This window comes from Centrocercus urophasianus, unplaced genomic scaffold, assembly GCF_019232065.1.
Source record: "Centrocercus urophasianus isolate 14NV4802_14NV808 unplaced genomic scaffold, USGS_Curo_1.0 seq_26, whole genome shotgun sequence".
In the NCBI taxonomy this organism is placed as follows: domain Eukaryota; kingdom Metazoa; phylum Chordata; class Aves; order Galliformes; family Phasianidae; genus Centrocercus; species Centrocercus urophasianus.
In genome coordinates this window covers 9,444,679-9,468,409 of record NW_024884822.1, presented here as the reverse complement: position 1 = coordinate 9,468,409, position 23,731 = coordinate 9,444,679, and the positions used below count along the sequence as shown (strand labels likewise).

The 23,731-nt window shown below is 41.0% G+C and overlaps 1 protein-coding gene across 3 annotated transcripts in view; it reads left to right on the top strand.

Moving 5' to 3' along the window:
- The window catches only part of SGCD (sarcoglycan delta), a 213,368-nt gene that overhangs the window by 117,969 nt on the left and 71,668 nt on the right, over positions 1 to 23,731 (top strand). For all 3 annotated transcript variants that reach the window (XM_042826092.1, XM_042826090.1, XM_042826091.1), the window contains one exon: positions 17,680 to 17,781. In XM_042826092.1, coding sequence (XP_042682026.1) covers positions 17,680 to 17,781 — 102 coding nt within the window. The remainder of the gene's footprint in view (positions 1 to 17,679; positions 17,782 to 23,731) is intronic.

The window sequence follows — 23,731 nt, the reverse complement described above, 5'->3', positions numbered from 1 at the left end:
TGAATTTACTTCAGGCACTGAAAGTACAGCTGTGTGTATAGATGTGGCAGGAGGAGGGTGAGACTCAGAGAAAACGGAATGAACTAGAAGCTCATTCTGCATTCCAGATGGCGTAAACCACATTACCACATTATTGCTCAAATGGGCTCATTAGCTCCTTATTTCATGGCACTTTTTTAGCAGCAGCGTAGTGTGGCTCTGTTTTTCTGATTTTTCTCGGGCTTCCTTGGGACGTGACTGATGTGCAAGGCACAAATGAAACAGTTTTGTTCGTACTGTAACCCTGATGAGGATGTGTTGAGTGTTCTTTGGGGACAGATCAGGAAAAAGCAGAAAATAAAGATTTTCAGCTGTTAAGAAGTAAAACACAATGCAGAGTGTTGTACCTGATCTGATTGTATCTCATCTAGGCCCAATAAAAAGGAGAGATGAGTCTCTAAGTTCACTTGGGTTCTGCAGCACAGAAAGTAAATAAAACATTCTGTTAAGAGTTTTGTGGTTATTTTAGCCTTCTCCTTTCCTTCCCCATGCACTATTTAGATTTTGAGTTTATCAAGGATGCCAAGGCTTTTGTGTGAATAAGAGTTCCTAAGAGGAGACTGGATTTTTTTTGGTGTATCCTGACAATAGTTGTTATTCTGAAGCCTACTGTCTACTGCCTCCAGCTGTCTCCATCCCACCATGCAGAGAGACTGAAGCTCACTGATCCAGCATTCCCAGAACATAGTTGTGTCTGTAATTGTGCGAAGACACATGGCAACCTATGAGAAAAACTCTGAATGATGGACAGTGGTGCAATCTCAGTGTTTCATGTAACTGGTTCTGAGGGAGTAGCTAGAGTAAATATTATTTAAGTATTAATATTTAAACATAAATGTTTTATAAATGTATCGTAATATGTCTAATGAACTGCACAGAGCTTTGGATAAAAGAATCATAGAGTCACCAAAGTTGGAAAAGACCTCCAGGATCATCCAGTTCAATCATCCATCTACCACCAATATTTCCCCACTAAACCACATCCCTCAGTACATCTAAACATTTCTTGAACGCCTGCAGGGAGGGTGACTCAACCACCTCTCTGGGCAGCCCATTCCAACACCCAATAACTCTTTTAGAAAAGACATTTTTCCTAACATCCAACATGAACCTCCCCTGGCACAACTTGAGGCCATTCTCCCTCGTCTTATCACTAGTCATGAGGGAGAAGAGGCCGTCCATCACCTCGCCGCAGCCTCCTTTCAGGCAGTTGCAGAGGGCTGTACAATCTCCCCTGTGCCTCCTCTTCTTCAGACAAAACAATCCCAGTTCCCTCAGCCATTCCTAATAAGACTCAAGAATTATCACCTACTTCTATGACAGAGTGTGTTTGTGGTATTTATCTTAATGGATGAGGGTTTTTTGTCTTACTCCGTCTGGGAAGATGGCAAGCATTAGGTGCCAAGAGCCATTTTTATTTATGTCTGTACTGGATGTCTGGTTGTTTTTTTGGGAGGATGTCTGGAGAGAAGGAATATTGACATGTGCTGGCATACATGGACTAGTTTGCTTTATAACATAATTTTCAGCGTAATAGTTAATGGGACTATTTTAATTGTTTTAATGTTTGTTGTGTTGTGAAGTAAAGTTAGCAATTATCCCTTTTATTGTTTGTTTGTTTCTTTAGTTCATGTTTTCTGGGATAGGTCTTCTAGGGCAGCAGATGGTAAAAAGGAGATTGAGGTAGAAATTAAAGCTTCTTGTTACAACTAACAGTTTTTATGGTTTGTAATAGAGGTTTCATTTCTGTGGTTAAACAGTGTAAACAGTTTTCATTAGCAACTAAATTTAACATAATTTTCAGGAAGATGCAATTTCTGGTAACTGAGGACGATGATTGATATTGATCTAGCAATGAAGGAAGAAACAATTAAAATGCTGAAAGTGAAAATTGGGAGAGAGGGATGAAGATAAAGCTTTCTAATTTGTGGGAAATGAATCAACAGCATGCATGACTTTGTTTGGAAATGTACAATGTTTTCAGAAATGCTTATGAATAAATTATCCTACAACTGTACTGTGAGATATCAACAAGAGGATGTGTAATTGGAACATGTGAGCAGAGCAGTCCTGAAAGAGAAATACAAGGAAATGCACAGTGGGGTCTTGCTTCATATAGTGAGATATATCGATTTTTCAAATCAGTCATTTCGGTTCATTTCAGTTCATTGATTTGGGCTGCCCAGAGAAACTGTGGATGCTCCATCCTTGGAGGCTTTCCAGGCCAGGCTGAATGGGGCCCTGAGCAGGCTGAGCTGGTGCCCAATTGAGTGATTTACAGCCCTGCCCAAGACAGGAGGGTTGGAAGCAGATCATCTTTGAGGTCCTTCTAACACAGGTCATTCTAGAATTCTGTGATTCTAAGATTTTATAATCGTGGTTTGTGGTCCTTCTACTTTTACCTGACCAAGCTCAGCCTTTTTATAGGGGCCTGATCTTCAGGTGATGGGTGCTAGCATGTTCTAGAAAATCTATATCCTTTGGACTTTGTTTGCAGCCTTCACATTTGAAGTAAGAAGTCAATCTATCATCTTTGAATGTATTTTCACACTAATAAGAAATATATCGTTTTAAGAAAGGTAATATAAACCAACGATTTGAATTTTAGCTGAAAGCACCTGTATAATTTTGTAAATTTGTCTCTAGCTCCTGATTTGCTGATGGTTCTGTAAACCACAAGATAACTGAGTCTGTGGTGTTGAAGCAACCCCCAGTGCCTCACCTGGGGGAAGTCATTGGGAATTCTTTCCCCAGTAACTGTGTGGTGGTACCTGCTTTCTTCCCCAGGTATTGTCCCCCAGGAGCGGACATGTTGGTCAATGGCTTTGTATAACCAAGAGATTTTTCCCTTCAGTTATGCTGATATTAGAGGTTGGCAAGCACTGATTCGGACAGAAGACTTGTGTGAAATTCAGTGCAAGTTGTGACTGTATGTTGGCTGCTTCAGGAGTGTTAACCATATGCCATGCAGCTCAGCACAGCCCTGGTGTGGCTGCTCATTGGCTTGTCCGTTCTGTTTGGCACTGGAAGTGCCAGAATTTGTTGCCAGTAAGGAGGCAGAGGGAGAATTGTATTGACGGGTGGGGATATTGAAGCTCAGTGGCAGTGGGAAGGCAGTAGGTGGAAGGGGTAAAACATGAACCTGCTCCAGCCCTTCACATCAGGACTTCTCCAACCCCTGGAGCTGCAGTGTTTTCATTGTGCCATAATGTCCTAGCAAGGGGAGCACAGTAAATGTAGGGGTATGGTCCGTTTTGAAATACGCCCATCAGGCAACCATTGCTACGCAGAAGTGTGTTCAGGGCTGATAATGCCCTCTGCCTATTTCCCAATAGTACTGAGTGGACCAAAACAAGGATCCTTATCAGATGGACAGGTACCATGACTGGGAGCTCTGCCAGCTGTCAAAAAACAGTTTCATTTGATTCAGAGGACTAAAGAAAAAAGCTTGCAAAATATGCAAATGTCTTCTCTTGATGCAGATAAAAGAATATTAGGAGGAAATGGGTGCTTGCAATACCTTTGCTTTGGTTTATAGCGTGATAAAATTCTCCTGTGGGGCAAAGAGATTTTCATGAGGAGGTTGTTAGATACGTAGCTGCCTCAGCCCACTTCAGAAGAAATTCTAGAGTGTTTAATATAACAACTCTAGGTGTTCCTAATTATTCTTCCCTTGTCCAGGAAAGGCCCTGTTAGTTCAGGAGGATATATTGAGTAAAAATATGCAAATGAAATTCAGTGGTTTCAAAAACATTTATTGCTACAGCTTTGTCTTCAGTCTTAGCTCCAGCTATTTTTCTTTTCTTGCATTTAGTGTTTGTATTATGTTAAAATAAAAAATTAGCTGTGCATTTGTTCTTATCTTTAAGAATTTGTGCCCTAAGGCCGTTGCTGTAAGTTCTGTCTTCTCTTTGAGTGCTGCAAAGATATCGATCACTTCAATTCTTTTAAATACATTTCAGTGTGGTGGAGGGATGCCAGCGTTGCTCATTCTTTGGTGAGCTTTGCTATTAAAAAGCTTTAGCTTCTTGCTGTGATGGCTTTCTGAGGTCTTTGTCAATTGTTCCATGCTATTGTTTATCAGAATTGCTCTAGTTTGTGAAAAGCTTTGGCCATTAGTGGAAGCCAAAAGATCAAACCATATTGAATGATAATGTAACTTCTTGAAATTTCTAGAGAAAAGAATCTGGAAAAATCTTAGAATATATTTGGAAATTAAGAAAAGCCCCGAAATTTACAGAATATCTGTTATCATAAGAGTTTCATTCTGAGATAATCAGGTCAAAGATATGCCACCCTTTCTAGCTACACAAAGAGATTATATGAATAAATGGTTGCAGGAAACATCTCTGGCCATTACAGTAATAATAATTATCATAATGCAATTGCAAGGAAGAAATTTTATCACTACAATTACCCATACAGGAGATTTGAAAAAATCCAAATAAGAAACAATTTAAGCATAAATGGAAGTTGTTGTTTCAAAACTAGATAGAATCAGCCAACAACAATATGAGGTATGGCTTAGTTAACACTTGAAATATATGAAACCTCTAGGAGGTCTCTTTGCAGTAGAGTTTAGGGACATATTAAAACTGAAGGTAATTGAATAGCAATTAACTTGACTTAATGAACATGCCTTCTTGGGAAGATACAAAACAGTTAATGGATCAGCCCATAACGAACCACAATTAGGAACAGACCTGGTTGTTTTGCTGAGCAAGCATCTACAGAATACCCATGCTAGAATAAATAGGAACATTAATTAACTTGAGTTAATAGCATTCATCTCTGTGGTTATTCCAACCAAAAGAGATTCTGTAGATAATCCAGAACAGCTGTTGACGTTTCATGGCTAAGCAATTTAAAGATATTACCTCTATTACTATGGCACAGGCTTTTGTTATCTACAAAATGGAAAGCAATAAACAGGAGTTTGAGTTACAGCAATTGGAATTCATGTTGTTGGAATTCATGTTAGTGAACCAGTTGAACTAATGTGCAGAGCCTCTTTCATCAAAACTTCAGACAACACAGAGAAGACAGTGCAGTTGAGCAGTGCCGTGTACAGGCAGTGTCAGGTTATTGTGGAGGTGAATACTTGAATGTGTTGCTCTTGAACAGCGAGTTGGGGGTCTGAATTTGTCAGCTGAAAGAAAACTTGATTGCCAAATATCTTCTGTTTATTCAGAAAATGAAAGGCAGTTTTATGCTGAAATTCCTTGAGTGATTATAGGGGCAGATAAGACGTTTCTTGGAACTTGAACGTGAATATTTGAACACAGTCCCAAAGATGACAGGAGCCAAAGCATGGAGAGCTTACAAGTTTAAATAACCCCTTCTGAAACATTTATAGTGACCTTATCAAGACACTAGTAATGTACAAAGTCAGTAGCCAGATGAGAACTTAAAAAGCAGATATATAAATAAGTTGTTTGCATTATCCAACGATTAGATAAATATGTATTTATCAGTAATTTAGGAATCTCTGCCTTATTCTACCAGGAAATTCTTTAGAAAAAAAAAAAAAAAAAGATACAATTCAGCAGAAAGACAAATCATTAAAAATTAACTGCTTTGCATGCAAAACAATTACTTCTAATGATAGAGCAAAGTGAAGTTCAGTTCATACAGTGAAAATGAGAAACCGATGCAAGATCCCTGTGAAGTTCTGTGCGCCCACTGACCTGATCTGTTTATTCCACAGGGCTGCCTTTGTCCTTCAAAGGACTTCTTAAATAACATAAAGTTTCGCTGGGAAAGAAAGGCATGTAATGAAAAGGTGATGAATGAAAGAGCTGAAGGCTCATATAGGGAAATCTGCACCATGTGGCGTGGTTTTGTGCAGGGAGCCTCGAGGTCACTGCAAAGCGCTATCAGCTGCATGGCCCCACCAATGGCTGATGCCCAATGATGGGCTCTGAGCTAAACTCTGCAATAATTAATGCATTTCCTTTCACTCACCTATATGTCATTCAGGGAGCTGTCTCGGAAGAGACAAATTAATGACTATTAAGAATTTTATACCCTGCTATTTTCTGTATGTACCGATGTTACATTCTCTCTCTTCTCCACGAATACTTTGTCTGATGTTTAATAAGCGAAGCTGTTATTATCGTAAATCACAGAAATTTTCTTACCCTATCATAGCTATTGAGAAGGATTTTTTAAAAAAAAGCACCTTTAACAGGACTTTAACAAAGTGACTGCATGATCTTATGGTAGATATGTCAGTGATGCACCTGTATTGCAGCACTGTAGAGCTGCAGAGGAGTCAAAAGAGGTGACCAATCTGGAGCAAAAAGAAAATGTTGAGGTCAGAGGAATGCTGAAGGATGGATGGGTTTGAGCCAGAGGCAGATTATATATGCTTTCCATACCTTTGTTGCAAATTTCAGTACTTCCACTGAAGTTCTGGCCCTCCAAACATCAGCAAGCTTTGCAAACAGAGGTTGTTAACAAGTTTGCAGCTGAATCTCAATTTTCTTTTTCTTTTTTTGCATGACAGAAACAGTCCTTGCTCCCTGTGCCTGTATAATTAGTGTTTTAATGTTTGTTTTCCTTTGGCTGTGTCTGCCTGTTTAGATATTCCTTTAGTTCTTTCAGCATTCACATAAATTAAAATTCTACCCAGAATAACTCCAACTATGCTTAAGATACATAAAGGATTTTCAGCTCCCAAGCAGATCTTTTCAAGTTTGTTCTTAAATAAGGTCTTCTTTAAGTTACAAAGACTTCTACTATTAAAGTGAGAAATTTCTGCAAACATTTCATGGTTTACAAGCTGTTCCATTAAGCAGCAAACTTCACTTAGGAGCATCTTCTCAGGAGCTGTTCCCCTTCCCCATGGTAAGAATATTGTCTGAGGATTTCCTAGAACTATGCCATGTATTGCACTGATTGCCAAGATTGCTGAAGTCTTTAAGGCTTGTTTTTTTATTAATTCAAAGAAAATAAGTTGCTTTCTTTTTTTTTATAAACCTCATTAGATAATATCCATTATACTTACTCATAACTATGACAGTATACTGTGCATTTCTTATTGTGTCGATAAACGCAAACTTGAAATAATGAATTAGAGTAATAAATTACAACATTGATATTAATAACACGTCCTCAGTAGTAAGATTACTGGCCACTCTTCAGTGTAACTCTCACTGACAGTTCCAGTGAAGAAAGATCTTCCTGGGCACAATGTTTTACCCGCATACATGAGGACTTCACAGTGTATCCGACAGCTGACAAGGAGTGACGTATTCAAAAGCATTTCACCAGTAATCCATCTCAATTCCTTGTTTATTACCTTTGGAACTTTCTAGCAGTTTTGTCAATAAGATATTGCTTCTGGCAGTGTTCTATTAATATCCCAAATTTATCATAAGGTTCTAAATTTCCAGCAGTCACCAAAATGTCCCACTGAGCTATTTAAGCTCCCTGAAACCACGTTCTTATCTGTAGCCCAGGAAAAATGTATTTTCTCCTATGTCCCTGAGTATTTTTAGATTAAATTTCATGAAGTTACCAAATATGCCACAACAGCAGTGAGAAGTGTTGTTTAGGATTGAGGTGGATGGAGAGGGGAGGGGATGGCAGTGGTGCAGAGCTCCCAGCCTGCTGTCCCTGGAGGTGTTCAAGAACTGTGGAGATACGATACTTAGGGACATGGGTCAGTGGGCAGTACTGGTCATAAGTGGACAGTTGGACTGGATGATCTTAGAAGACTTTTCCAGCCTTGGAGATTCTGTGCTTCTATGAATCCTCACTGCTGAAATCTCATAGCGTGGGGCAGCACGGGTTCTGGATGCTCTTCGTTTTGTGTTCTCTTAAGGGAAAGAAATTCCTTCTAGAGCACTTTCGGTTCCTAAGCAAATGTGCTTAGCAATTATGTGTCATTATCCTGCAGGTTCTTCTTTTGGAAAGGGAAATCTTATCCTGGCAGCGACAAACACCAGCTGCCAAAGTGTCCAAAAAACTGTAAGGAAAGCCTGAGTTTCTCTCCAAGCCCTGCCTGGGCCGTGATGTAGAGCCACAGGGTGCCTCTGGCTGCCTCAGAGCCCAGTTCTGCAGCTTGTTCCTTTATTTTCTTTGAAAGATTCCCCATGGAGCAGAACCAGATGCCAAAGGCCTCTGCCAAACCTCACTGATGCTCACTGGAGAATACATTGCTTTTACATTTACAGTGTAGCGTGCTGCTCTCTCTTGCTCATTTTGTCATGCTGGAGGGCGCAGACATCAGTGTCACTGCAAAAATATGCCCAGCAGATCCTCTCCAAAATGCACATGGCCCAGCAGAAGTCCAGAAGTGGTTCATGAGAGAGGAAATCCGGGTCTGAGGCAGTATTTCTTATGAAAAAAAAAATCATTATTTGGATGATTTTAGTGCTGGTAAAATAATTATAATAATAATAATTACTATTATAAATTAGCTGCAGTAAGGTTGCATATAGCAGATAAATGAATAAGAATGCAGGCTGTGAGTCACCCAATTTGCTCCTGCTGGCGTCATGTTAGAAAAGAGCAGGAAGAGGAATAAACACAAACATCCCCAAATAAGGAGTATTTCTGTAATGAAATGCCACACAGAGCTGTGCTTTCTAAAAGCAAAAGCCTGCTGAGAAAAAAAAAAAAAACACTTTCCAGTGACTTTAAAACTCTCTGTTTCAAAAAGTGTTGGAAAAGGGGGCTGCGTCTGTCTTTGTTGTAGTTTGCAACCAGAGTGGGTGGCAGTTGTATATTTTTGCATGTCATTCTCAGCTATTTTGAGCGCATGATACCACGCTTCTGACTTCCAGGAGAATCTCTTGGCATCGGCAGAAGTCCCCCATGACTCAGTGAGCCCCACTCGATAAATAATGTGAAATTTTAAAAAGCCTACAACGTGTGTTCAGCTTACAAAAAGAAGACGACTATTTTTTTTGTCTCAACAAGCAGTAGAACAGTCTTAATATTTTCCAGTGGCTTCACAGCTCAACAAGTACACATGGCCATAAGGGTAATTTTGGTCAGTTATGTGAGGAAGCATCATCCTGCAGGGCAGGGCGCTGCTGGACTGGGGTTGCTGACAGCACATTGCTTATTCCTTCACTCTGTAAACTGTTTTCTTTCTTCTGAAGGCTCACGTATTAGGTGTGTTAGCAGCTTTGTGTCAGTACTCGTGCTAAATACACTGGAGCTGGGAATTTTGGGAGGAGTTAAGTGATGATGAATCACTAAACTTCAGCTTAGCAGTGGCTTCAAATTGAAGATCTGATCTCATCCTTTGCCCACCATTGAGAAAGATGAGGGACCTTAACTGTACCCATGCGTTTCCCTCTATGAATAGTTATTGGGTGCCATTTGTTCAAAAAGCAGTAGAAGCAATATACTTATTTATACTTATTTCTGCCTCTTTGTGAGATGAGCTTTCATTTCTTTCATTTCTTTGCTGTCCCCAGAGCCTCCCCACTAACAACGTCATACGCACTGTAGATAAGACTGGAAGACAGTTTAAATTATTTCTCACTATATTCTGATAGTGAAAGAGCTAAATCATATATTTTTGTGACAAATACAGCTTTAAAAATTCTGTTCTGGTTCCTTAGTCTTGAAGGCAGCTTCTTAACAAGAGGACTATCGATTCTTAACACAGTGAATTTTATTTTAAAGCAAATTTCTTTTTACCTATCTGTTCAAATAAATTGAATTTGTCTCTCACCGAAAATCTGAGACTTGATTAAAAAACAATAATCATGAGGACAATCCCTGAAGTGACTCTACATCAGTATAGTTGGGAACATGTTTTGGAAGTGTATTTTATTTCATATCTGTTTATTGTTTTGCTTGGTAGCCTATTTATTGTCTGTTTTAATCCTATTGCACTGAGCTTTAGGTCCACCCCAGTTATCCAAAGGCTTCTACAAAATATGCCTCTTGGAGGAGCTCCAGAACAGCTGGCATAGAGCAATCTGGGTGCTAGAAGAGCTGAATTGCCATTTTCTTTCCCTAAAATGCAGAGGTAGCCCGGGGCAATTATGTTCCAAGTGCAGGCTCATCATTAAGTGCCTAATGTTAACCGAATCCACGCTCAGACATGATTAATTGTGGCGCGCTGAAAATATTCCTCTCCATCCATACTGTTTTCTCCTGGCTTTTGGAAGCAGCAGAAACAGTAGTTGCGGAGGGGAAATGAAGCAACAGAAAACATGGATTCGCATCATGATTATCCTACCTCCAGATGTTGCCATAGCAGCAAGTACATCGTGCAGGTGCAGTGGTTGTTGAGAAGGTCAGTGCAGGAGGCACCTCCTGCGGGTGTCCTCGCAGCCTGTAAATCAGTCTGCTGAGATGGGGCTGTCAAATGTGCTAATAGATGGGACTGCAGGAACAACTCCAGCCCTGCTCTGCCTCTCTCTGTATTTCGGGAAGCTAGATGTTGGCGTTGGCCTTGGGCAGCGGTTTGGATCCACAGTGTGCTTGTGTGAGCTTTATTTCCTTGAGCAGATCTGATATTGTGCTCTAATTAGTGCCTCTGAGTTGTTTTGGCACATTCACATCGGACAAAAATGACCCAATAATTGGCCTCATTTTCAAGGGCTCACCTCCAGAAACTCTGAGAGCTGTTACTTTCTTTTTCTCACTCAGACCTTAATCTGCCAGCTTCAGTGCTGGTCAGTGGGAGCTGCTGAACACTGGATTAGTCAGACACCTTACTCCACAGTGTAAGTAGAAACCTCAAGAGAGATTCACTGAAATAAAGAAAGGAAGAAAAAAATATCCTCCTTTTCCCTGGAAGCTTCTTCCAACAATATAAAGACAAGTGAGTTCATTTGACCCTTGTTACAATTTGAAAGACTTACACTACAGAGGATATTTTGTCCAAGATCTTGATAGTTTAGAAAAAGAAGTGTTGATTCTTTCGTTCATTTGGTGACTGACAGATTATTGTAATTCAGGAGTATTAGACCATAATGTATAAAGCCTGCTTCTGCAACCCCTCCAGCTCTGCAGTGAGTTTATGTGCAGATTTTATTATTGCTGCATTATGAGAAGAGCTCTTGTTCCTATGAGAAGAAATTTCTTTTATTCCACTTCTGAGTGAGCACGAATTTCCACAGGATGGGACTATTCTCTCCTAATTAGCATAATTATGGTAATGAGCTACACTGAAAAAGACAGAATTCAAGGGACACATTTGGAATATGTGTTGACTTTAAGATGTGATACATTGGTATTTGTTGGAGCAAAGAAACAAATAATGCTCAAGAGAACAGGTTCATTTTAAAATGGTTCAGTATGAAGGTGATCCATGGCAGGGAGTTGAGAGCCATGAAGGGCCAATATGAATTCTTCCTGCTGTGTCAGTGCAAAGGGAATTTATTATCCCAAGAGGAATTTTGCAAGTGATGGCTGTGTTGTAGTAACAATATTGGGATTCATAATCATTTTCTCAGAAGGTCTGCTAATCCTTTTTACTGCAAAAATGTTCTCTCAAATTGAGTGGTTTACTTCACAGAAGTCCTGGTTGGTTTTTTTTATTGTGCTACACATCGTCATGTTTTGAGTAAACTCACTTGGAGTTCCCTTTGAAAAGAAATACTTCCTACCCAAAGCAGTTCCAGCAATATGCAGTAAATCCTGAGCTAGCCTTTCTTCAAGCACTGGCTGAATGATTTGTTTAGAAATGGTTCCAGCCCAAGTCTGGAGTTGTTTCAGGGGCTGGGCTTTAGTCCCTTTGACCAGCTGCAAATTGTTCTTTCTGCTCCTTAAGACTTTTCTTCCACTGAAGAAATGCATTCCACTGAATGCTTTTTTTTCTTTTTCTTTTTATTTTTCTTTTTCTTTTTTTTAATGAGAACTGCACACACCTCTTGAAGAAATCTTCATAATAAATAGCACTGGCTTTGTTGAGCACTTTGTCAGTGTGAAAGGAACTGACAGGGGAGAAAGATGCTGTGGGACTGTGCACATGGCAAGTGTCCCTAACGCCACTGTGATGTGCAGAATCACAGAATCACAGAATTGTAGGGGTTGGAAGGGACCTCCAGAGATCATCGAGTCCAACCCCCTGCCAAAGCAGGTTCCCTACAGCAGGTCGCACAGGTAGGCATCCAGGCAATGTGCAGTGAGGTTGTGTCCCTTGAGGACTCCTGCTCACATTTCTAGCTACCAAGCTGTGTCATTTTTTCCTCTGTATAATGCAGGGACAAGCTGGTTGTTGTGACACTGAGCTGCATGGATAGATGGATGCCTTCCTTGTTAATTACATGTTAATCTGTCACGTATTCCCTTTCAGAGTAAGCTGGAGGCATCTTCTGCCTCTTAGTGTGTAGTCATACAGAGCGACTAACAAAACTAAGAGTTTCCACTTGGAAAGAAGGGCTCTGAGCTTTGTGTTGGCTTGGTTTGGGCTGAATTTTACATCACCGTAATGGTCTGCAGGCAGTTTTCTCCTTTGTACATGGCATCCTGGCTTGTATCAGCATTCCAGCAGGAGCAGGCAATTGTCCCCCTGTTTCTCTGCTGCCTACATGAGCTGGTAGGCGAGGTCTCAAAGCAAAGCTTCAGGACAAAGCTGTCACACACCTTATTTTGGAGTTTAACTGTTCAGGACCATGCTGTGTAACCAGTCCTAACTTTCCAGAACTGAGCCCACTGGTGGGTTTTTAGGCATTCTTGGCTTCTCTGGGAAAATGACTGTGCTGATGCTCAGCTAGAGAGTGGTGTCTTTCCAAAAATGACTAATCAAGTGAAGAAAATGAGGAGTGAGAGCAGATGCTGTTCGAGTCAGTAGGTGTTTGAGGTTGTGAAGAGCTGACAGCAAAGTGCATCTCTGCAGACCTTCCTTAAGTCTGGGAAAACTGGAAAAAATAATGTTAATATAAAGGTAGGAGAGCACAGAAATCTTCTGAGGAAGGTAAGGTAAAACAGGTCACCTGCATTTGCTGTTTTTTTTCCTCCCTAACTTTGAATGTATTGAGCTGTGTAATAACTTGCACATATCTGGAAGCGATGCAGAGTGCAGCAATCAATAATACAAGCAACAATAATCAGGTGTTGCAGCCATCTGACATGAGCAGTCTCCAAAGATAATTCTTTTCCCCAGGATGTTACCATACATAACTTCAGTTTATTCCCACTAAAAGAAGCAAATCCTTACCTGCCATGCAGAGACAAACCTTGCTGCAGAAAACTGGTACAGGATAGAGGTGCAGGAAAAAGCATGAGGATAACTGCTTTTTCACCTAGCAGCCCTCAGCACTGACACGCACTGGGCTGGTGGTGGCCAGCAAGCAGCTGGAGCTCATAGTGTTTGCCATCACTGGTGTCCCTAGAAAATCCTTAGGAAAAGAGCAATAGAACAGTAAACAGCACATTTCCCTTCTATATTCAGAAATACCTGAGGAAGTGCAGAGCAGTGAGGCTGAATGTATGGTTTGTAAAGAACAGAGCATCATGGCACAAAGGCTGCAGCCAGCCCATGCTCTAGGTTAGCTGTGGCATGAGCCCAGCCTTACGTAACAGAGCTACCATAGGTGGCAGACACTTCTGGAAATCCCCCACAGCAGCCCAGATTGGTGCAGCTTGCAGGTATTCACTGCAGTAATTACATCTCTGGTCAGGTTGGCTGCTTTTTCTTACTCTGCCCACTGAACTTCCCTGCTACCGACAGTTAGTTAAAAACAAAGTAGAAAGTAACCCACAGCTGATACAAAGGAAAACCAAACAAAAAAGCCAGGCTTTGCCTGTGCATATAGCCCCAGGGCTGACCTCGAGGTAAAGGAGCCTCAGCCTTCAGGTAGCAGCAGTGCTGGGCTCTTCCCCTGACACCAGCACTATCCATTGTAATTGGTTGTTAAACTGTGCTGCCTCTCAAGCTAATAAAAAAGAAAGTCCTCTGTCATTCAGCAATACCAAAATGACATTTATGTTATTTGGGATTTTACCATTGCTGTCCCATTTTAACACGGAGCAGTTGGTGATAGCATATAAATTTTTATGCCTGCCCATTAGAAGGCATTGTATAAAAAGAGAGGTGGCTGAGGCAATAAAAGTAATGTGGAAGTTATCTCCCTGCTCTACCAAAAAACTGAATAATTCAAAGCAGGAGGTAATGGAAAGTTCCTGACTCTGTTTCTGCTGTTTTCCAGCAGTTAGCCTGGGAGCTCCCACAAAGCTGGTTTGTGCCTGCACACTGAAGTCATTCATTCTCTGTTGAGGAGTCTGCTAATAAAGAGGGAGGAAACAGAGATTGTCAGACATCAGCATACCCAATAATCAATGCTGCGTGTTTTTTTCTTATTCACAAGCAACATAGTGGCAGATAAGGATATATAGCAATCATGACACAGTGTTTAATAAAAAAAATCATGGTCTCTGTCACTCCGGCCAGTTTCCTGCTCTGTTTTATAGGTCAAGGTCCATGAAATTTCATAGCACTGGTGCTATATATATATTCACTGTAGCAGAGTGTGACATTTAGTTTCTATTAAGCCATATACTATAGGGAGGAGGAAGATGCTTTACCCAAAACAACACATGCAGGGTGTTCTTTCACGCAGTGATTTCTTTCAAATATATCTGTATTTTGCTGCCTTTGTATCAAGCTGCAGAATATTTTCTAACAGGAGGTAATAAGGGAATACGATTTAATAATGATTATATTGCTAGAAATTAGGAATATCTGCTCACTTCAGAATCTGTTTATAACCTTTGTGTGGTTTTTTTTTTTGACTGCTGACCCAGAATGTCACTACAAAAAGCTGTCATTTTCAATCAGAAGAGGCATGAACAATAGGGGGGGTTGTGATGGTCAGTGTCATTACTGAGCTTTGTGTCCTGACCCCAAACACCATGGAGGGAAGGAGGTAACGTCTGGTGAGTGGGGTCAGAATGACAGTGTCAGAGGCTGAGAAGAATAACATGGGGAAGTGCTTTCTTTACTCTGACCCCATGGTTTTGTATTTTTGAGAGCATGTGCCTGCCTGTACAATATGAATCAAATGTGTTCTTGAAGTTCTGCTTGTTGAACATTGTCTCATAGACCTGATGTGTCTTATTGGATGTATAAGACCAGGTAACTGTGAGTTATATGGCCCATATGTGTGTTTTGTAAATATAAGTAATCCCACTAGGGAATACTTGGAAACAGGAGGTGAAGGGGAGAAAGGAAGAGAAACACTCAAGAGGAAAGTGGAATATTTGATTTGTGCTATAACTAAGGATACAGTTGTGATCCTCTGAACTTGATGGTTTACCACAGCTTCAGTGGTGATTTGACAAGTGCCATCAGTCCAAGTTACTTGGAGTATTGCTTTACATCAGCTCAGCAGCGAGCCCTGGGAATAGTCAGGATTGGTAGCTGTGGAGGTGGTCATTCCTGCAGCTAGATGTGACACCTACCCATGTGACACTGGAGAACATCCTGCAGCATGAAAGCCTTCAGGGCTTGTAATCTCACTGAAATGTCTATTTGGGGAAAGACTTTTTAGATTTTTTTTAGCAGAGCAAAACACGTGAGGGTCTGTAGATAGCAGTAATAATTCCTGCTCGCTCAAATCGCAAAGCATACCACTATCAAAATTTAATCTTGGCTCTTTGGCACATAATCATATTTCACTCATTTTCTTCATACTTTTGCTTGAGATAAATGAACCCCCTTCTGTGCCTTCACCAACCCAGAATCCATAAGCCAGTATTTTACAGCTGGGGCAGGAAATGTAGCAACTGGCACTTTACAGTCCATCTCTCATTCCCCCTCCTTCAGCAGTCAATAGCATTTTCAGCGTATGTCTCCATTTAAAGTTTGCTTACACCTTTCATTTCAAAATGATGTGACAGCAGTCAGTCCATCAGCCAGCACTCCTGAACCCGTTGTTCATGAGTCATGTTATGAGGAAAGTGATCATTGCTTGGCAGGGAACACCCTCTGGACTGACACTTGTGGGAACAGGGGAATCCCTGGTGAGTGACCAGCATCCCTGCTGAGCCATGCTGTGTCTTTGAGTGGTGGATGTTCCGTGCTTATCAGTGTTCAAGACATTTGGATAATGTCCTTAATAATGTGATTTAACTTTTGCTTAGTTCTGAAGTGGTCAGGCAGTTGGACTTGATCTTTGCAGGCCCCAATTGAATTCCTCTCCCTCACCCTCGCCTTCTTCCTCTCCCTTTCCCTTTCCTTATCCCTCTCCCTCCCCCTCTCCCTCTCCCTCTCCCTCACCTTCTTCCTCTTCTTCTCCCTCTCCCTTCTCACTCTCCCTGTCACTCCTCTCTCCCCTCCCCTTACCTTTCTTTGCATTTGAAGTGCTTTTGGTTATACATCTATCTTTTGCAGTTCCCCCAAACATCATTTCTTAAACACACAACTTTCTATACAACTGGAGCCTAAATGAATGTAAATCCCACATCTTATTAAAAGTTGTGTCTTTCTCTCACAAGCTAAAGGAGAAATATTTTTAGTTGGGCCCCATTCTACTCGCGAGCCAATATACCTGTCTTATTGAATAAAAACTGTATGAAAAACTCATACAAAATTTTGACGTATTTTTTTTTGCTATTATGGTTTGTCATATGCTTTATTACATCTTGGACACACATAACTAAACAATTTCGAATGAAAATGGACTATTTGTAGTTATCTGCTGGAGACCTGCAGCCAGCTCTTTGCCCCACTTATCAAGAAGATTCCCATCACAGTACAGGGAGCAGTGGGGAGAGGGCTGGTAACCCAAATGCGAAATCCAGATAAGTAGAGAGAGATGCATGTTACATCAGTCACTTCAGACCTGACCTCTGGAACTTTGCAATAGTTACTTGAGTGCAGGAGACCGACTCAGACTAGGAGAAGACTCAGATATTTGGATATGGAGGTTCAGACTTCTGGGATATGCTCAGGCTGTGCAAGGAGCACTGGGAAGGCTCCAACCCCAAGCTGGTCATCTTGGAAAGAAAAGTCAGGATTTAGCCCATGGCAGAAAAGCAGTCCATTGGGAAGGTATTCCTCTTGTATATATAGTTGCTTCTCCAAGAGCACATATTTGCAGAAATGTATGTTTTGATAGAGCTGTGTATTGTTTTTACATTGTTGAAAGCACAAGAAAGATGTGGTAATCAACGCATCCTTTTGTCATGAGCCCTAAGGAAAACACACCAAAGAGTCTGTTCTTTGCAGAGATTTCCCCAAATATGGGGGTGCATGTTCTATACTCCATTTATTGCAATACTCCTACACAGCCAAAACCTACTTTGTCACTTCAGTGAAAATAATCACAGATCTATATGGAGTTCAGTAAAATTAATCACGTGTTCTTTATGTGGATTTGTCATGAATGAGAAGGTAGGTTAATTTACAGACACACAGTGGATATTGCAGTGAATAGTTTCCTGTTAAGGCAGAGCATCGCTGCGTCTCTGAGTGGAGATGACTGGCTTAAAAGAGCATCTTTCATCTGTGTAAATGGTTTACTGGGGGGCATTGCAAATTGCTCTGAATGGATTTTTTTTCACAGAAACGGGGCTAAAAGGATAACACGAGTAACTGCATTCTCTAGTGCCTCCCAGTGTTTTGCATGTTCTCCTCAGTAGGAAACAGAAATCAGTTATTGGCAGCGTGATGGATTTAGTAATTGTAACTAATGAGGATGTTTTGTTTTGTATGTGTTCTAGGATGGAATGGGGAACCTGAGAATCACAGATAAGGGTCTGAAGCTGGAAGGAGATTCAGAATTCTTGAAACCTCTCTACGCCAAAGAAATCCGGTCAAGACCAGTAAGTTGTTGGGAAAGGAATAATCACGTTTCTGCAGTCTGAGCTGTAAGAAACCTTGAAGTGGCAGAGTGGTATCATTACTGGATAAATTACTTTGGCCATTCTATACAAACATAATTTGGGGAGAGAGACGGGGTGTCTCTCGGGTACTCTGTCAAGATACAGCATCCTCTGGGTGGATTTAGTTGATGTAAGACACAGTTAAAATTCTCTGAGGACCTCTGAGATTTTGCATGGCCTTTGTGTCTCCCTTCAGGATAAATCATAAGCAGCCCTCAACTGAAAGACCTGAGGTATAGGGATAGCAGGCAGTTGTGAATTCCAGCTCACATTTAACTAGTTGAACCTTCTCTGCAGAGAGGAATGAGCTGATGCCTTAGCAGAAGGGCCTGATCTGTTAGCTGGTGCAGTAAACCCGTACTATGTGCTCAGTCGTATTTCATGTTGTGCTTCAAAATTATATGTGCTTAAAATTCAGCACTGCTCCGTGAGACTGCTTGACAAAAGTGGCAAGGATGTTAACAACTGAAAATGAGGAAGAATCCAAGTGTGATTGAAATAGCATTTTCATGGTAGCATTTCACTGACTGTCAATGCCTTTTCTTGTTTTTAATGCAATCCTGTTTGTCCTGAGCAGCTGTAAAATAACCAAAAAGATTACATATCCATTCCAGAATCCTTCTAAGAAGATGTCATCTAGCTTGTTTCCTCATCTGAAGTGTTGAGTCAGATACCAACCTTCCATTCTGATAACAATGGCAGATAGCTAATTAAATAAAGTTAACAGCCTTTTATCTCAGCATTTCAGTGGTCTTGTAGAAATTGGAATTTGTAGCATAATCAACGTAACATCCAATACAATATCCAATTTAATTATTGAAGGTTGTAACCTCTGTAAGATGGCTAGGAATTGATTTCAACAAGCGTAATCATTTAGGAAGAAAAGTTAATGAGAAAATGTTCATATCTATAAATGTTTTCATTCCTGAATTAAAAGAGACCCATAAAACCTTATGTGTCATACATTTCGTAATGTAAAGTGTGTGGAAAACGTGCAGCACTTAGTCTGATAAATAGACTGAAGAATTACTACATACATTTCTTTTCCTTCAGTTAGATTGCTGAAAATAGTACTTGATTACTGAGAGAACTAAGAACCCTTTCTTGCTACGGGGAGTTTACTGTTTAAATGTACCATTATACTGATTTACATTTTAATAAGGTGGGGGGACAGTCTGTGTCTCCTTCTTGAGATAATGAAACGAGTTTCCTCACCACTGACAGCTTAATGAATGCAAGAAATAGAAAACATACGGTAAGACCTCTGTGTGTGCTCCTTGCTATATCCATCCTCCAGGATTAGCCTTCTTTTTGCAGTTGTGCAGGAAAGCCAGGAAGAGCTGATCTACAGCCAAGCAAGTCAGAGCCTCTCTGCTCACTTCAGTCAATGAATCCTGAAGGCTGTGTTAACTATTTAGTTGCATAAACCACATGTATAGTTTCTGACTTCTTAGTGGAGTTAAACTGGAGAAGCCTGTGCTGAATATCAGGTTGCTCATAGTGATGCTGGAATTATTAATGAACTGGGAATCACAGGAACAATCCTGTTGATTTCAATCAACTTAGGCTTTCTTGTGCTGTGAGAGAACTTGGCCTCTTGCAAGCAAATCAAAGGGCTGCATTCAAGGAATGACACTTACAGGTTATTTATAAACATTATTGATTACCTGAAGCAATATTTGTTTAAAGCATGTTAGTATGAGCCATTATTCTGTTGGAAGGAAGCATTAAAGCAGTTCCTCAGCTTGATGAGTATTGCTAAAATAAGTGCCAAACTCAGCATTGATACAGATGAATATCCATAGTAATTCCATAGCAGTATTCCCTGGGTTTTTGGAAATGCATAATGTGGCTTTAAACATGCACAGTGGAAGAGAAGCAATATGACAAATCACAGTAAAGAATATCCAAGAAATAAGCTGGCATGCAGTGTGTTCTGCCTGCTTTAACAGCCAAAGAGTTATGCACAGTAATAGATTATGATTTTATTTAAAGCTCGAAAGCCTTTCGGACACTGCTTATTTTGAATAATTATCAGAATAAAAAATACCAGCTTTGGTATTGTTCTGTGCAGTAGATGGAGGGGCCCCATGAGCACCATGGCGCTGCATGGAGATGCAGGGAGGAGTCATGCTTTGTGACTGACAGTTAATAAGAACCTGAATTTGTCACTGGTGCCTCTCCTGCATTTCTAAGTCCCAGGGATGCTTTCCTAGGAGCTGTGCATTCCAGCGTATAGATAGTTTTGGATTTCCATTTCAAATGGATTTCTTTTTCAAACTAATTTAGCAGGAAGGGAAGACAGGAAGTTTAGGCAGGTTAAGGCAGGAAGGAAAGAGGTTTTAGACAGGGGGTTTAGGCAGGAAGAAAAACCCTGAAGTGTCATCCCAAAGGACTGTGGCTATCTGGGAACCTCTGCTTTCTGTGATTTGTGCAGCAGGTACTGTCCCCCTTGATCACCTTCTGGGATACGTGGTTGCCTTTAGCTGCACTCTTTTTTGGAAGACAACACATTGCAAATGAAATTACAGCCAGGAAGAATGAATTTCTGGTACTGTGGCATGCAATTTATGGTACTAAGAGAGGTATTCTTTTGGCCTACCCTTGAAAGATATTAGCAGAAGGATTGTGTGGAAGTCATTCAGTCCCATGTGAGAGATATGGCCAATAAAACCACAGACCTGAACTGACTTCTAAAAGCTGCTTCCAGCATTTCCTGCTGCAGCACCACCACCTCCTGTCTCAGCAGTAACCTTTCAGGCTCACTCACCTTTTCCCTTAGCTATTCGAGAATGACCCCAAATACTTCTCTCTTAATGTAGGAAGAGTCTCTGCTCCTGTTGTTTCCCGTGCCCTGGCTCAGTAACACTTGGTTTGTAATTCCTCCTGGATTAGGACCCATTCATAACTGTGAGAGCCTGCAAATAAACGTAACCTTGTTATTGCATAAGCCTCAGTTTTTTCTGGAGAGTAATGAGTAGCAACTGGTGGTAGCTGTGTTTGCACCCTTGTAGTCTTGTTTTAGAGAAATGAGATAGATGCATTCATTTCTCCTGGAGCGATCACAGCATCTTAAACTCCCAGCTGAACATATTGCAAACTAAACGGTGTTTTCCATGCCACTTGCATGGAACATGAGCATCTTGCTGTCTTTAATTAGGAAGTTAACTGGACCATGAAGTATTGCCTGTGTAAATAAAAGTGATTTGTACTTAGTCAAGAAGGTGCATTAGGAATCCTCACATTTCTTTACTAGCACATAAATTATGGAGATTATGAAAAATTGGACAGGTCATCTATAAACCCATCTGTAGCTCAGCTGCACTGTCAATCTCAAAATGTAGCTGTCTTTCTAACTGTTGTAATTTATTGTGGACTATCGTGTGAACCATCTGCTTGCTTATAAATCAGACAAACTTTGACTGAAAGTTGCACGTAGCAGCACAAATTGTTAATTTTATGTGCTGGAAAGCAGTGTCAACAGTTTGGTGGTCTGCAGTCTTCATTGCGTTCGTCTGAATTGAACTCTCAACATGGAAATTTTCCTGCCTCTGTTCAGAAAAGCTGCTAATGAGCAGAGTCCTTGAAGCCTACTATAAGTGGAGATTCAGCTTTTTTTAGAGCAATTGTGTTGTTTGAAGCTTGCCTTTTCGAGGACTTTCAGGTCTGTGAGTAATTTAAAAAGGTTGAGACAGAGAGCAGGCTGTGTGTATTTTGCATTCCGGTAACAAAACTATACTATAAACTCACGTGCTGAGATTATACTGTAAAATCAAGTGAATTACTTCCTCAGGAACTCTGTGACAACCAATAAGTTGATAATCTCAGCTTTAGGAGGCTGAGAAGGGCATTGCTATGGTAGGATTAGGCACTTTGGCACTTTCAGTGTTCACTTTGAGCACACCAATAGGACAAATAAACCTCAGTTTGCAAATATTTACACCCAGGCTTGAGTTTTCTTAGCCCGGGGCAAAGTACAGTGCCTACTGATCTTTTCTTTGGGTGATGTCGGAAGACCCAGGCACACTCACTGTGGGACACACCTTAGGACCATGTCTCTGAGAACTGAGTGCTTGCACATAGCATCTGAAGCCAAAGGAAATATCTGGTGCCTGCAGTGGGAGGTCTGGCCTGTCACAGCTCTTGGCTGGGATTCTGCAAGGGCATCTGCTTGGCCTAAAAATTTCACAGTTTTGAATTAGGGCTGATAACTGCTATTCCCTTTACTGGTGTTTAGTAAGTTCTCATCAGCATAAAAGCTAGACTGGCGAGTACATCAAATATGCTTGTCTGTGCTTTTCATTTTCCCCAGCCAGTATTTGAATGACAGAGATTTTGAAGGAAGCTTTTAAGACTGATAAATAATTATTTTGCCAATGCACTTGTCTCACTACGTTCAAATCTGGAAGAAGAGTAGTATAAATTTAAAGCACGGAAGCAGCTCTGTAATGCAGGTATTTTTTCTGTATTATTTGCTCTGCAGGTCTACCTGCCCCAAAGCTAAAAATACACACAAAAAAAACAATAAACCATGTATTTGGGCTTTACAATGACATGTGCCCTCTCTGGGGGCATACCCGCCTCACAGCCATAAGTACATATTTATAAACAGTGCAACATACTAATTTGGATTAAAAAGCAACATTCACCCATGAGGTGAGGCAGTGCAGATGGCAAGATAATGGCAGCCCTGTAAGAAGCTCAAACTGTGTGGTAGAAATCTTGCTTTCTGCAAAGACTCAGGTAGATAGCATGAAAGAAGGCTGCTATGTTTTGAGGAAGGGGATAGAATTATGCCTTTTCTTCTCCTTTGTCAGAGTTTATGGAACAGTAAGAGGGTATTGAATTAGTTCCTGATGATTTGGTCCAGCAGAGTGCTTAAGGATTTCAGTGCGCTCACTGAAGCCATCACAGGGTGGAAATGAAGTTTGTCTCACTGTGTGGCTGTCACTTAGCAGCCCCTGCACACTGCATCCCTGCCATCATCCCTCCTGGTGTTTGCTATTCCCTTAGCGACCAACCTTTCAGAGATGAGAACAATCTCATGCACATGATGATAGAATGAGCCCATGGGGATGATGGTCCCAGGGACAGTTCAGTTGCCATTGTGGCTTCAGGGATGATGGCACTGTTTCAGGTAGGCAAAACTCACACTATCCGATGTCAGCTTCTGAAGCAGCATACTTCCTTTAATTACATCTTCAAAGCTTTCTGTTTCTCTCAGTTGATTTTTGGCAGCAGATGCTAAAACATTTTTTAAAAGCCTTGGTAGTTAAAAAAAAGATGATGCTGCAAGTGATGGCGCAGCCAACAAAAGGAAGCTATACGACCCTGCCTGGCCACCCCTTATTCTCCCTGTTTATTCCCTGTGGCAAAGCTCCAAATACCTTGTTGTTAGAACGTGTGCCAGTATGATTTTGGAACAAATGCCTTTGTTCAAGACTCAAGCCTGAATCTTGCTTGCCCATCCACAGAAGTTTAGATTCATTAAGGTTGGAGAAGACCTCTCAGATCACCAAGTCCCACCACCCCCATCATTCCCACTGAACCACATCCCTCAGTGCCACCTCCAGGGATGGTGACCTCACTACCTCCCTGGGCAGCTTGTGCCACTGCATCACTGCTCTTTCTGAGAAGAAATGTTTCCTAATATCCAACCTCAACCTCCTCTTGTGCAACTTGAGGCCATTCCCTCTTGTCCTGTAAGCAGGAGCAAAGTGGGGGGCTCTTCTTTTAGGGACAAAGCAATAAAAATAAACAGAAGCAGCTGAGCAAGTTAGAAAAGGCATTGCTTTGGCAGAAGCACCCTCACCTGATGCACAGACACTGTTGCCATCACCACTTGAAGCAGATTTGACTCTCTGTATGGCAGTAGGCTGTGAGCATCCAG